A 13,019-nucleotide genomic window follows, 5' to 3' on the forward strand; every position below is an offset into this window, starting at 1 on the left:
TTGCATTACGCAATTTCTTATACTTAACTTTGCTGAGGTAGTTTTCTTATCTCTACTAGGACCGCACACTTTTGTGTCCCCTCGCACCCATCTCTCCTCACAGAAAATGTAAATTAAAAAGAGAATAAAAGAAAAATCTCTATTGTCCTTTAAGGTCCAGTTAAACAAGGAGTCCCTTCCCCAAACTACTTATTCATCAAGCTGTGTTCCTCCATTTTTCATTCATCTTACAGCTCTTCTGCCACTGTGCATTATAGTTGTTTGAGTCCATGTAGTTATTTACTTTGAATTCCAAGACCTTGGGAACTGTGCTGTTTAATGCTCAGGGCGGAAGGGAGCATTTAGAAGGTCCACAGTAAGTGCCTGTAACCTGAGGGAAGATGCGCTGGGTGGAAGGCATAGAAACGGGAGATGCAAGCCTTTATTCGGAAAAGTTTATGGGAACGATAACGGCACATTTAACAATGAAAAAGAAGTGTTTAATAAAGAGGTGAAAATAAAACCATGACTCCACGCCCACTTCTTACTACCACCTTTCCATTCACTCGTGGCTTCTGAGACCCCATTCCCTCCTAAATCCCGAGCTCAAACGAGGCTGTCTCACTGGCCAATCAGAGCGCTGTCTTCCGTAGTCGTGAAGACTGCTGCAGCCAATGAGAGACCTGGGCGAATTGGTGGGGTGAGACACGCCGCCCTCTGGCGGAATCCTGGGGGCGTGGTGGCGCGCTGGGCGGGGCTGAAGCTTGATTGGCAGGCGAACGATCAGCAGTCTTAGAACGGAAACGCGGCCGGGGGCACGCCAGGGGGGACATGGGCGGGGTAGCGAAACTGGAGTCAGCCAATGGCTGACGCACTAAGCACAGAAGGCACGCCAGACCACCAATGGCGGCACGGATATGGCGCCGTGGGCGGGGTTTAGGCCGAAAGAGGCGCAGGAGCAGCGCCTTAGTTAGTGTCGTCCTCACCGTCACGGGCAGGCGCTTCTTCCTGGATTCATTCATTCGTTTTTTTCATTCACGAAGGTAGTAAGGCCTAGTTGAAAGCCATGGAGAGCGCTCTTCCTGCCGCTGGCTTCCTGTACTGGGTGGGCGCAGGCACCGTGGCCTACCTGGCCCTGCGCATCTCGTGCTCGCTCTTCACGGCCCTTCGGGTCTGGGGTTTGAGTCACGAGGTAGGGGTCGGACCCGGGCTCGGAGAATGGGCAGGTGAGTGCAGTCCAGCGCCGCCGGCCCCTTCGCCTCTGCGGCGGCTCGCGCTGCTCCGGGCCGGGGCCTGGCGGGTGGTGACCAGCGCCGGGCCTTCCCCTTTCCAGGTCCCCTGTCCTTCCTGAAGCTCCTGCGTCCCGCGTACGCCCCTGACCCCATTAGTCAGCTACTGGCTTGCCTAGACTTGTAGAGGTTTTAAATACTTAATACGTTGTTGGCCCAGCCCAGCGAAATCTGAAGTGCCACTTGGTGGGTGCGGGAGGAATCTGGCCGGAACTGCCAGGGGCTTGTGTCCTTTAAGCCATTCCTGGTTCATGGCCGGGAGTCAGTCACCTTGCTGCCTCCCCAGTCACGGTGTACGCACCTTCGTTAGCCCCTAATGAGTGTTTTTAAAGTAAAGTTTTTCGCTTGACCTGAATAATGGCCCCGTGCTGACGATGAAAGCATTTTGTTGACTTTTTTGGGGGGGAGGGTGGACGAGAAGGACATAGAATTTCAGAAGTCTTTCTGCTTTTTGGAACCTTACCTCTCTCTAGTTACTTGGATTCGGCCTATTTCGTATCATTTGCAATTTTTTAAAAAAATTCTCCTTAAACTTTTCTGGAGTCTTAATGTGCAACATAAGTATTGCTTCTGCAAAACGGTAACTTGCTCTCTAGCAATCAGAAATACTTTTTGCAGAAGAACATTTGTAGCAAAAAGTATTCCCACTAAGAGCTAAGCACATGGATCTAGTTCCATTCAGTTGGAGGATTTTAAAAATGAAAGAGAAAGGTCGGATTGGAGAAGTTGGGAAAATTACCTGCAGGGAAGTTGTGCACTGGCTTTTTTTCTATATTTTTTGTTTCTGTATTTTTCATTTCTTTGGGCTTAAACTTTAAAAAAAAATTTTTTTTTAAATTTATTTTAGAAAAAGAGAGCACGAGCGGGGAGGGGCAGAGGGAGGGAGAGAGAATCTTAAGCAGGCCACACACCCAGCGCTGAGCCTGACTCTGACTCTGATCCTACCTCTGAGCCACGACTCTGGGATCAGGACCTGAGCCGACATGAAGAGTCTGACCCTCAGCCAAGTCAGCGGCTCCTCTGGGTTTTGTTTTGTTTTTTTTTTTTTTAAACCAAGTAGTGTGCTATGGTTGTTCTCTGTAATGATTTATTCTGCTGGTTTATGATTGAATGTTCACTTGACCGAGCATTTTATTGAATTTTGGGATAGTTAGGGGTTTGCCTTCAGACTGGACTCAAGTGAGGTAGACAAATAATGTAACAACATAGTCTTTATTCATTCAAAAACATTTAAACATAAGATGTAAGAAATTAAGCTTTTGGGACAGCCACATAAACAGAACACATCTCAAGTAGGAATGGATTTGTATGAGTTCTGTCCATGATGTGAAGCAGCTATTCACATTATAGTACTTATTTTTAAAAAATCACTTAGTGTTTTTTGATATTCCTTGAAAAACAAGTGAAGTGCTCAAGTTGATTATTATAATAAAGTTTATGATTTTGCAATTGACTTGCCCAATTTCTTGATTGTTGTTTGGAAAACTTGCTTGTGAACTTTTGAAATAGTTACACAAGATTCCAATGCATTAGGAAATTCTATATCAAGATGAAGTTTTGTGGTTTGTAAGCAAAGAGTAATGTTAATAATTTTTTTTTAACTAAAATTGACCCTGGTGTCTAATAATTCTAATGATCAGAGTCATCTATATATGAGTTTATAGTAAAGGTATTGAAAAGATTTGGCTCCAGAGGAAGGATATTTGATAAATTGAAGGAAATGTTTAAAAGATTTAGAAGTGAAATTTGAACCAGAACACTGGGATATAACTGAAAGGATCATAGTGTCTAAGTGACACTTTGTTGAGTTCAGTCTACCTTGGATTGTTAGAAAAATCTCTTTTTCAAGTACTTATGCAGAAGAAATGATCAAGTTGTTATTTGTAGCATTACATGTATGTGGTGGCCTGGATCTTAAAATATTTCCTTTACCTCTCCAAATTCAGGGAATCTTTGAATAACAAAATTAAGAGTAGCTCATCTTAAACAGGTTATTTGTATCAGTTGGAGGGATGAACTGCAATAATTTGACAAAGAAAGCAGCAGAGATGACACTTGAATAATTAGGGTTAAACAGATTAAAATTAGATAATTTTTTCAACCAAAGTTAGGATTTTGGAATTAATTTTTGTGCGTAAATAGTACTAATAAGTTTTTCCCCTATAAAATGGGTATCTTAATCTTGTGCAGCCTTCTTCGAATAAGTGGTGTTAGCAGGCCGTATTATGGAGGCATTATCTACTTTCTGGTACTAACATTTAACATCTTCCTCTCCATAACCTATTAAATATTTTAAGTATTATGTAGTAATGTGCACTGAGTTGATAATATGTTTTTATTCTTGTTATTCTTAAGTCTCTTCGTGTGAGTATGTTTCTCAGATTTTAGAATCTGAAGGGGAGGGAGTGTGGGTCCCAATTTTTTTTTTTTTTTTTGTCTTTCCCTATAGTAACTGGTGCATTGATCACATAGCTTTTCTAAATTTAAAAACAAAGGCTTGGAAAAATAAATACATCGTATGTATAGCATGGCTACTATAGTTAATAATACTTTACTGTAAATCTGAAAGTTGCCAACAGATTAAATCTTGAAAGTTCTCACAGCAAGGGGTGTCTGGCTGGCTCAGTTGATAGAGCATGTGACTCTTGATCTTGGGGTCATGAGTTCAAGCCCCACCGTTGGGCATAGAGCTTACTTAAAAAAAAAAAAAAAAGTTGTCACCACAAGAAAAAAATTCTGTAACTATTATGGTGATGGATGTTACCTAGACTTATTGTGGTGATCATTTCACGATATATACAACTGTCGAATCGTGATTTGTATACTTGAAACTAATATAATGTTGTATGTCATTATATCTCAACAAGAAATAAACAAACCCTGAAAGTTTGTAAAAACTCGAAAGCAGGTATTCTTTGCAATTAGTAAAAATATTTCAGATCACATATTCCTAGTTAGGGTCTTAAGACCATCCATTACTTGGCCCACACTCTGATCTATCTCCTTTGTGAGTTAGGTCTTTTCCCTGCTTCTTTTCCAGTACCATTTCCACCCGAGTTAGGAATTGTGCTGATTTCACTAGGACCAGTGTAGATGGTTTTGCCAATATTGCCTGTCATTGTTATGCGATACTTGTATCTCTTAGGAGAACAAAGAACTCCTGTGAAAGTGGAGCTTTCGTTGTTGGAAGGTCACTGTTGCAAATAATCAGAAGAAGATTACTAACAAAAGTGGTCAGTTTGTACTAAATAAAGGAGAGAACAGTCATTGCTGTGGAGGAATAAAGAATGTAATCTGTAGGCTTTGGTTTAAGCATAGATAAATTTTGCATTTATTTAAGCAGTTTCCATCATACAATTCATCTAAAATGATTGATATTGAAATAAAGTGGAGGTGATAGATGGAAAGGCAAGGTAAGGTATCTTCTAAAGCCAAGATACTTCATAACTTTCAACCCACGACCACACTCTGAGCTCTTGTGTTTAGTTTTTAATGGAGAGGATATTGCTGCAAGCAGCAAAGAATAAAGGATCCACTGGGGCGCCTGGGTGGCTCAGTGGGTTAAGCGGCCGACATCAGCTCAGGTCATGATCTCCTGGTTCGAGAGTTTGAGCCCTGCATCAGGCTCTGTGCTGACAGCTCGGAGCCTGGAGCCTGCTTCAGAATCTGTGTCTCCCTCCCTCTCTCCTCCTCCCCTGCTTACACTCTCTCTTTCTCTCTCAAAAATAAACAAACAATAGAAGAAAAAAAAAAGAATAAAGGATCCACTAACCAGTGAGATTTAAAAAATAACTTCATAGAGATATAATTCATACCATACAAGTTACCCATTTAAAGTGTATAGTTCAGGGGCGCCTGGGTGGCGCAGTCGGTTAAGCGTCCGACTTCAGCCAGGTCACGATCTCGCGGTCCGTGAGTTCGAGCCCCACATCAGGCTCTGAGCTGATGGCTCAGAGCCTGGAGCCTGTTTCCGATTCTGTGTCTCCCTCTCTCTCTGCCCCTCCCCCGTTCATGCTCTGTCTCTCTCTGTCCCAAAAATAAATAAAAAACGTTGAAAAAAAAAATTTAAAAAAAAAAAAAAAAAAAAAATAAAAAAAAAAAAAAATAAAGTGTATAGTTCAATATTTTTATTATATTCACAGGTTGTGAATATAACCATTATAATTTAAGTTTGGAATGTTTTCATCCTCCTTAAAAGAAAACCTATACCTGTTAGCTGTCATCCCCCCAACCCTCACCCCTTCAAGCCCTAGTCAACCACTAATCTACTTTCTGTCTATATGCGTTTACTTATTCTGGATATTTCATATAAATGGGATCCTACAATATGAAGTATTTTGTGACTTCCTTTCATTTAGCACAGTGTTTTCAAGGTTCACCCATGTTGTGGCATATTTCAATGCTTCATTTCTTATCATTGCTGAATACTGTTCCATTCTGTGGAGTGAGTTTAGATTTTGCAAAAGGTTTTTTACCTCTGCATTTTGCTGTCTGCACATCTATATTAGCAGATCCCTGAGATTTTGCAGCTTTGGATGCTGATGGAACTCCATTTGGCCCTGTAATATTCCAAGGTTTTCCTAATTTAGTGGACAGTGAAGACTTAGAAAGGTTATGGGTTGGTGGGGTTCTTTTGTAAAAAAGCCATTCATCAAAACTGGCTTTGTTTAGCCAAGCTCCAAGAATCAAAGGATTCTGAAAATCAGGTGTGATGCATAATTTCTGTTTTTACAGCGGGTAACTACACAGGATTGGTCTAGTTACCTCCAGTGGTTGAAGGCTGCTTGAGTAACTAAGGTCTGTTGACAGTAGGTCCCTTTCTTAGGCTTTGCGGTATCACATCATTTGAGGAATTATGTATGAAATGTTAATTATTTCGATTGGCAATCCCGGAAAAAATAAATACCATTGAATGCTTGAAGTGTTCCAGGCACTTGACATAGTCTATATTTAATCTGTCTCTGAGCTATGCTCTATTATCCCCGGTGTACAGAGGAAGAAACAGAGGCTTAGGTAAATGACTTCCCTTGTCTATGGTTTCATAGCTAGTGAGAGAAGATCAGGATTTGAAGCCAAGTTGTCCATTCTGCAGTGCACGTGCTTGCGTGTTGGTGATTGGTTTACACACTGCATGAGTAAGTACTTGGGGGTGGCTTCCTTTATATCCTAGGCATATATTGCTTTTTATTAAATAATTCTTTAAGCTTTTATTTTTAAGTAATCTTGACCCTGAGATCAAGAGTCACATGCTCTACCGACCGAGGCAGCCAGGTACCCCAGAACACATCGCTTTTAATCGAAGGCACACTTTCAAATTTGCACATGCTTGGTATCTCTGGAAGCATTGTAGACTAGGGTAGAACGTTTTAGAATCAAGTAGCTCAGGATTTTCTTCAGAGTTATAACCGTGAATCTTGTTGCTCCATGAAAAAACACTGGAAAGGCGGTCAGGCGCCTTAATAAAGCAAAGCGTTTGACTACCATCACTATGGGTGGATCTGACCTCAGATGCTGTTTATTTTCTGTTTATTACTCTGGTGTTCTCCGATGGACTCAGTGATGCTCTGGAGGTCCAGCTTGATACATGTAATATGCTTCCTGTTGACATTCAGGAGACTTGAGTATACCTGTTCTTGCTGGTGAGCTGATGTTGTTCACAGTCGTGCCATGTTTTTTAAGAATCCAATTTTGTTTGTTTTTTGTTTTAAAGCAGGGCAGGTGAAGGAGGGCAGAGAAACAACATAACAGTTCTGGAAGGTATTTGTTCGTTCTGCAAGTTAGCTCCAAAAAGGGAGTCCATGGGCCTGAATGGAACAAGGTTTCCAGATTGGAGTTAGCAGGGCAGCCTTAAAGATGTTGTGCTAGAGCTGTGTGAGAGGAAGCTGAGGCGGAGGAGAGTCAGGCCGAGAGCATGCCTTGGTCTTACTTGCAGGAGAAACCAAAGAAGGTTTTCTGGAGTTAGAAATTCAGCCTCTGTACTCTGAGCTAGAATATCTTTTCCCCACACCCTCTCATTAGCCCTCACTATCCCCCTGCCCCCCTCTTTTTTTCTTCCTTCTCCCCCCCCCTCTTTTTTTATGCAGTGTTAAAGTTTCCTATTTAGAGGTCAAACCTGAACCCTTGGAGGCTCACACCTAGACTTGAATTTTAGCTTCTCTACTCACGAGCAGTGTGTAACATTGAGGAGGGTAGTAAACATCTCTGAGCCTCACTTTCCTCATCTGCAAACTGAGGATAATAGTGCGTGCCTGTTTCATAGGATTCTTTTGAAGGGTAAATGGGAATACTTATTCTATGTAAAACAGATAGTACAGTGCCTGACACACAAAGGCTGATAACATTATTAGTAATCTTATTAGCCTCACTAGCATTATGTACTAATTACTTGAGCTAATTGACAAGGTAAGTCTTGATAAGAAAAAGTTAATATCTGGGGCGCCTGCATGGCTCAGTCAGTTAAGCGTCCGACTCTTGATTTAGGCTGAGGTCATGACCTCACGATTCTTGAGACTGAGCCCCGCGTCGGGCTTTGCGCTGACAATGCAGAGTTTGCTTGGGATTCTGTCTCTTTCCCTCTCTCTGCCCCTCCCCTGCTCATGTTCTCTGTCTCTGTCTCTGCCTCTGTCTCTCTCTCTCTTTTAAAAAAAAAAAAAGTTGACATCTGGGTGACCACATCTTCAGAAAGAAGATTATCATTGCTGTTGCAACTGAGATTATTGAGCTTCAAAACTAATTTTTTTTTGTTGTTTTGCTTGGTTGAATTGAGGATAATTTATTTCTTTCAGTTTCTGAAAAAAATGTGCTGAAAGATTTAAATAGTGAGATTTATAAGTTTAGAATACATGGGTAAGTGGATTTGAATAGATCAGTTCCCATGCCATCAAATGCCATTTGTAGAGAAGGATAAGTTAAAAAAACACTTTTTAAAAATAGTGTACCTTGGGGTGCCTGGATGGCTTAGTCGGTTCAGCATCTGACTCTTGATTTTGGCTCAGGTCATGATCTCATAGTTTGTGAGTTAGAGCCTTGCAGCTCCTTGGAGCTGATAGCACAGAGCCTTCTTGGGGTTCTCTCTCCCTCTCTCTCTCTGCCCCTCCCCTGCTCTCTCTCTCTCCCTCTCTCTCTCAAAAAAATAAAAAAAATAAAAATAGCGTATCTTTTTCACTTGAGCTGCTGTAACAAAAATACTATAGGCTAGACGGCATCTATAGACACCATAGACTGTGTCATCACATGGCAGAAGGGCCAGGGAATCCTCCAGAGTCTCTCTTATAAGAGCACTAATCCCATTCCGTAGGCTTTACCCTCATGACCCACTCGCCTCCCAAAGGCCCCCCCTCCTAATGCCATCACATTGGGAATTAGGATTTCCACTTAAATTTGGTCCTTACCACACAAATTCAATCTATAGCACAGTGGATCCTTTTTTCCATTTCTCTTCTCATATTTAGTGAAAATAAAAATATAGCAGTTTTCATCCATCTTCTGGGATAGATGGAGGTTAAGGTTGGGAGGCTGGGTAAGCAGAGCCTTCACTGTGCTTGGTGGAGAGTTTGATATATTCATTTGTCCATCCACAACCACAAATACTGTTGAGTGCTGTCCATGGACCTTGGAATAGACCAACGGGCTGGTGAACAGCAATCAGATGAACAAACTGTGCTGTTAAGTGATAAAGAAGACCTGCTTGGTTCTGTGAGAGCTTGTGAGTGAGGCCCAAGAGAGCTGCCCTGGGGACGTGATGAGGGAGCTGAGATCTGAAGGGAAGGGAAGAGTAGCAGCAGGAGCAGAAGGAACAGCAGGTGTTTGGCTCCTGAGGCCGGATGTTGGGCGGCTTGCATGAAACAAGGCCTGAGTGACTAGAGCCGAGAACGGGTGGGCACGATGCAAGATGAAGAGTGGAGGGGGGGAGATTGGGCCGGCAAGCAGGGCTACTGAATCTATGCCAAGGTCAGGGAGAACAGTTGAAGGGATTTTAAGCACAAGGATAATGTTGTGGAATTGCAACTTTAAACAGAATTCCTTGTTTCTATGACCTTCCTGACACTGTTGCATTGCCATAGAGATGGACCAGTGCAAGTTATTCAGATCACCTCAGTCAAAATTGCCTTAAAAAACCCAAACAAACCCAAAATGCAGATGCATACTTTAGAGTGTGGGTGACTACTCTTGTGCCATTCATTCCTGGTTATCATCTTTCAGAGACCATTTCTTCCCTGGGGGAAAATATCTAATCACCATGGTGTAGGAAGTTCTGCTCTTACCAGGGACTGGGTGATAGGGTTGTTGAATGAACTCTGAAACTGGGCTACTGCTTTTTCGAGGTCAGTCCATAAAACCATGGTGTGGTAGCTGAGAAGCCTGCCATAAATCCAGCACCAGAGGGAATGCTGTGTTTTATTTACTCATTTTGTCTAGTGAAACAATGGGTTTGCCCTGTCTCTGACTGGCAGTTCCAGGGAGACTATCCAGTTTCTGCAGAGTTCATCTTTACCACCATTAAGTGAAGTTACTTCTATTTAAATGATCTAGTCAGTGGGGCAAGGGAGGAAAGGCTAGCAGACTTAAGATTTAGAACAATGACTATCTCTCAAGAGTATTACATGGGTTAACAGTAGTGATAAGGAGACCATTGGCTTTGGAATCAGAATAGCAAGGGTAAGCTTTGCTAGTGGCTAAAATGTTTGAAGTTGGGGTGCCTGGGTGGGTCGGTCGGTTAAGCGTCTTTTTTTTTTTTTTAATTTTTTTAACGTTTATTTATTTTTGAGAGACAGACAGAGGCAGAGTATGAGCAGGGGAGGAGCAGAGAGAGAGGGAGACACAGAATCTGAAGCAGGCTCCAGGCTCTGAGCTGTCAGCACAGAGCCCGACACGGGCCCGAACTCACAAATCACGAGATCATGACCTGAGCCTAAGTCGGACGCTCAACCAACTGAGCCACCCAGGCGCCCCCCCTTTTCAAAAAAAAATTTTTTTTTTTAACATTTATTTATTTTTAAACGTCTAATTCTTGATTTCAGCTCAGGTCCTGACCTCCTGGTTCGGTTCAGGAGATCGCACTGTGCTGACAGCATGGAGCCCTGCTTGGAATTCTCTTTCCCGCTCTCTGCCCCTCCCCCGCTCACACACGTGCCTCTCTCTCAAAATAAATGAACATTAAAAAATAAATAAAATGTTTGACATTGGGCAAAGATAGTTAACCTCTGAGAATAACTTTCTTCATCTATCAAATGGGGCTGATACTTTTCAGGAGTATTATGACAATGAAGTGAGTTGTAAATGAGGTTCTAGTGACATCTTTTATTTGTATACATTACTCTTATTTGATGAAGAAGGATTATCGAAGCCAAGAATAATGTAGTTCACTCAGCTGATAAACTATTAGAAATATGAAGTTATGAACTGATCAGTTAAGAGGAGATTAGTGCCATGAGAGGAAGATTTCTGGCTTTGTGAAAAGATTTACCAAGTGCTTCCTTGAAATCTGGCTCCCCTTAGTGAACCTCAGATACGAAGGTTTAGGAAAATTCAGTTATGTGCAACTTTTCCACTGAATTTGTAAAGACCTTAAAATTATCTTTGACTCTTCTTCTCTCACCCCACGTACAGCCTGTTAGGAAAGCTCATTGACTTTAACTTAAGAATATCTAGAATCCAGTCCCTTCTACACTGGTGTAAGCCACTGAAATCTCTCATCTTGATAAAATAGCAGCCTCCTGTCTCTCCGATCCAACATTGGCATCCCCCTACAGTCGATTCTTCTACAACAGCCAGAGTGATCCTTGCAAAGCTCATGTTGAATCATGTGATCCTGTACTCAGATCCCTCCCCTGGCTTTTCATCCTGTTCCTATTAAAAACTTCTGTGGTTGACAAGGCTTTCAACCACCTGCCTCCTGGCTTCTTTTATCTCTGACCTCATTTCTGCCTACTTTTCCTCTCTCTCTCTCTCTGTCACCCTCCCAGTCACTTTCACTTCCTGCTTGAACACGCTTCCTTGAACTCACTTCCTTGGACGTGTTTGGCACTGCTGCCTTAGAGCCTTTGGTTAGTCATTCCTCCTGGAAAGTCCACCCCTCCGCCCCTGCCCATATCCACATGGCTAACTCTTACTTCCTCCCTCCTGCCTTTAAACTCACAATCCTCTGTCCCTGACCCCACTTCTGATCCCCATTACCCTGCTGTCCTTGTCCTTTTTCATAGCACTTGTCACTATCTCCCATGTGGTATACTTTGCTCATTTATGATGTTTCTTGTTTGCCTACCCCTTTTTTGAATGGAAGCGCCATGAAGGACCAAAGTCTGTCTTTTTTGTTCACTTATGTATCTCAAGCACCTAGAACAGTGCCCACACATAGTAAATGCTGATATATATTGGTTGAATGGATAAAAATATCTATTAAGTAAGGTTTTCCAGTATTGTTGAGACTAAGGGTTAATGAACTTGGTGGGGAAATTATATTTTCTTTCTCTATTCTCTTAAGTGATTAGTTATAAATGTAAGAAATATTAACAGTTTCCCAATCTCTAAAATGAGATTGTTTATTTACTTATTTTTGTTTTTTTTTAATATATGAAATTTATTGTCAAATTGGTTTCCATGCAACACCCAGTGCTCATCCCAACAGGTGCCCTCCTCAATACCCATCACCTACCCTCCCCTCCCTCCCACCCCCCATCAACCCTCAGTTTTTAAGAGTCTCTTATGCTTTGACTGTCTCCCACTCTAACCTCTTTTTTTTTTTTTTCTCCTTCCCCTCCCCCATGGTCTTCTGTTAAGTTTCTCAGGATCCACATAAGAGTGAAAACATATGGTATCTGTCTTTCTCTGTATGGCTTATTTCACTTAGCATCACACTCTCCAGTTCCATCCACGTTGCTACAAAGGGCCATATTTCATTCTTTCTCATTGCCACGTAGTGGCACATTCTCATTGCACATATACCATTGTGTATATAAACCATAATTTCTTTATCCATTCATCAGTTGATGGACATAAAATGAGATTATTTAGTATAAAAACAAAATATAGATTATAATCTCAGGAAGAAGTTCTCCCAATATAGACTCTGGAATTAGACAACTCTGCCAGTTACAAACTACATCATGCTGACTTCTGTGTGCCTCAGTTTTCTCTTCTGTCAAATCGGGATAATAATAGGTTTGATATGATGATTACATGAGTTAATAGGTGTGAAATACTTAGAACAGTCTTTGGCATTTATTTACCAAATGCTACATAAATGTTAGGTGATACTGTTGTTATATCAGCTGTCACTTTTACTTGTGGGGGTAATTCTTCTTCCCATCTATATCCATCTTCTTTTTCCCAGAGTTTTCGTAATAATTTACTGCATATTCCCTTCGGGATGGCTATCGATCCTAGCATGTCTAAAATTCAGCTTCTTTGCTCTGTCTTGCTTGTTCTGGACATCCTTATTCTTGCTAATTTCAGAGTCACCCAGCCTCTAAATCAGGATGGCAAATTCAAATGTCTCCAGCAGGTTAAGTAAATGAGTGAAGTGGACCAGGTAGGTGTAAATGCGTGTGTGGGTACCGTCCCAGAGATCAGTCATGGCATAGACTCCTCCTCCAGTTGTTACCTGTCAGTAACATTGGCCCTGTCCCCTTGGATTCTTCCTGAGAAGCCCCAGATAGCAATTTTCAAATGGAAAGTTTCTTAATTTTTTAAGACTGAGGCACATTTCTCAAGTGTACTCTGTGGACCAAGTAAATTACTCCAGGGGGTCAA

At 41.8% G+C, this 13,019-nt stretch overlaps 1 protein-coding gene across 1 annotated transcript in view; it reads left to right on the top strand.

Moving 5' to 3' along the window:
• The first annotated feature begins 916 nt into the window (after positions 1 to 916).
• The window catches only part of HSD17B12 (hydroxysteroid 17-beta dehydrogenase 12), a 167,185-nt gene continuing 155,082 nt past the window's right edge, over positions 917 to 13,019 (top strand). Inside the window, exon 1 of the mRNA XM_042904154.1 lies at positions 917 to 1,205. Within this exon, the coding sequence (XP_042760088.1) occupies positions 1,046 to 1,205 (160 nt within the window). The 5' untranslated portion in view covers positions 917 to 1,045. The remainder of the gene's footprint in view (positions 1,206 to 13,019) is intronic.

This window comes from Panthera leo, chromosome D1 (genome assembly GCF_018350215.1).
Source record: "Panthera leo isolate Ple1 chromosome D1, P.leo_Ple1_pat1.1, whole genome shotgun sequence".
In the NCBI taxonomy this organism is placed as follows: Eukaryota; Metazoa; Chordata; class Mammalia; order Carnivora; family Felidae; genus Panthera; species Panthera leo.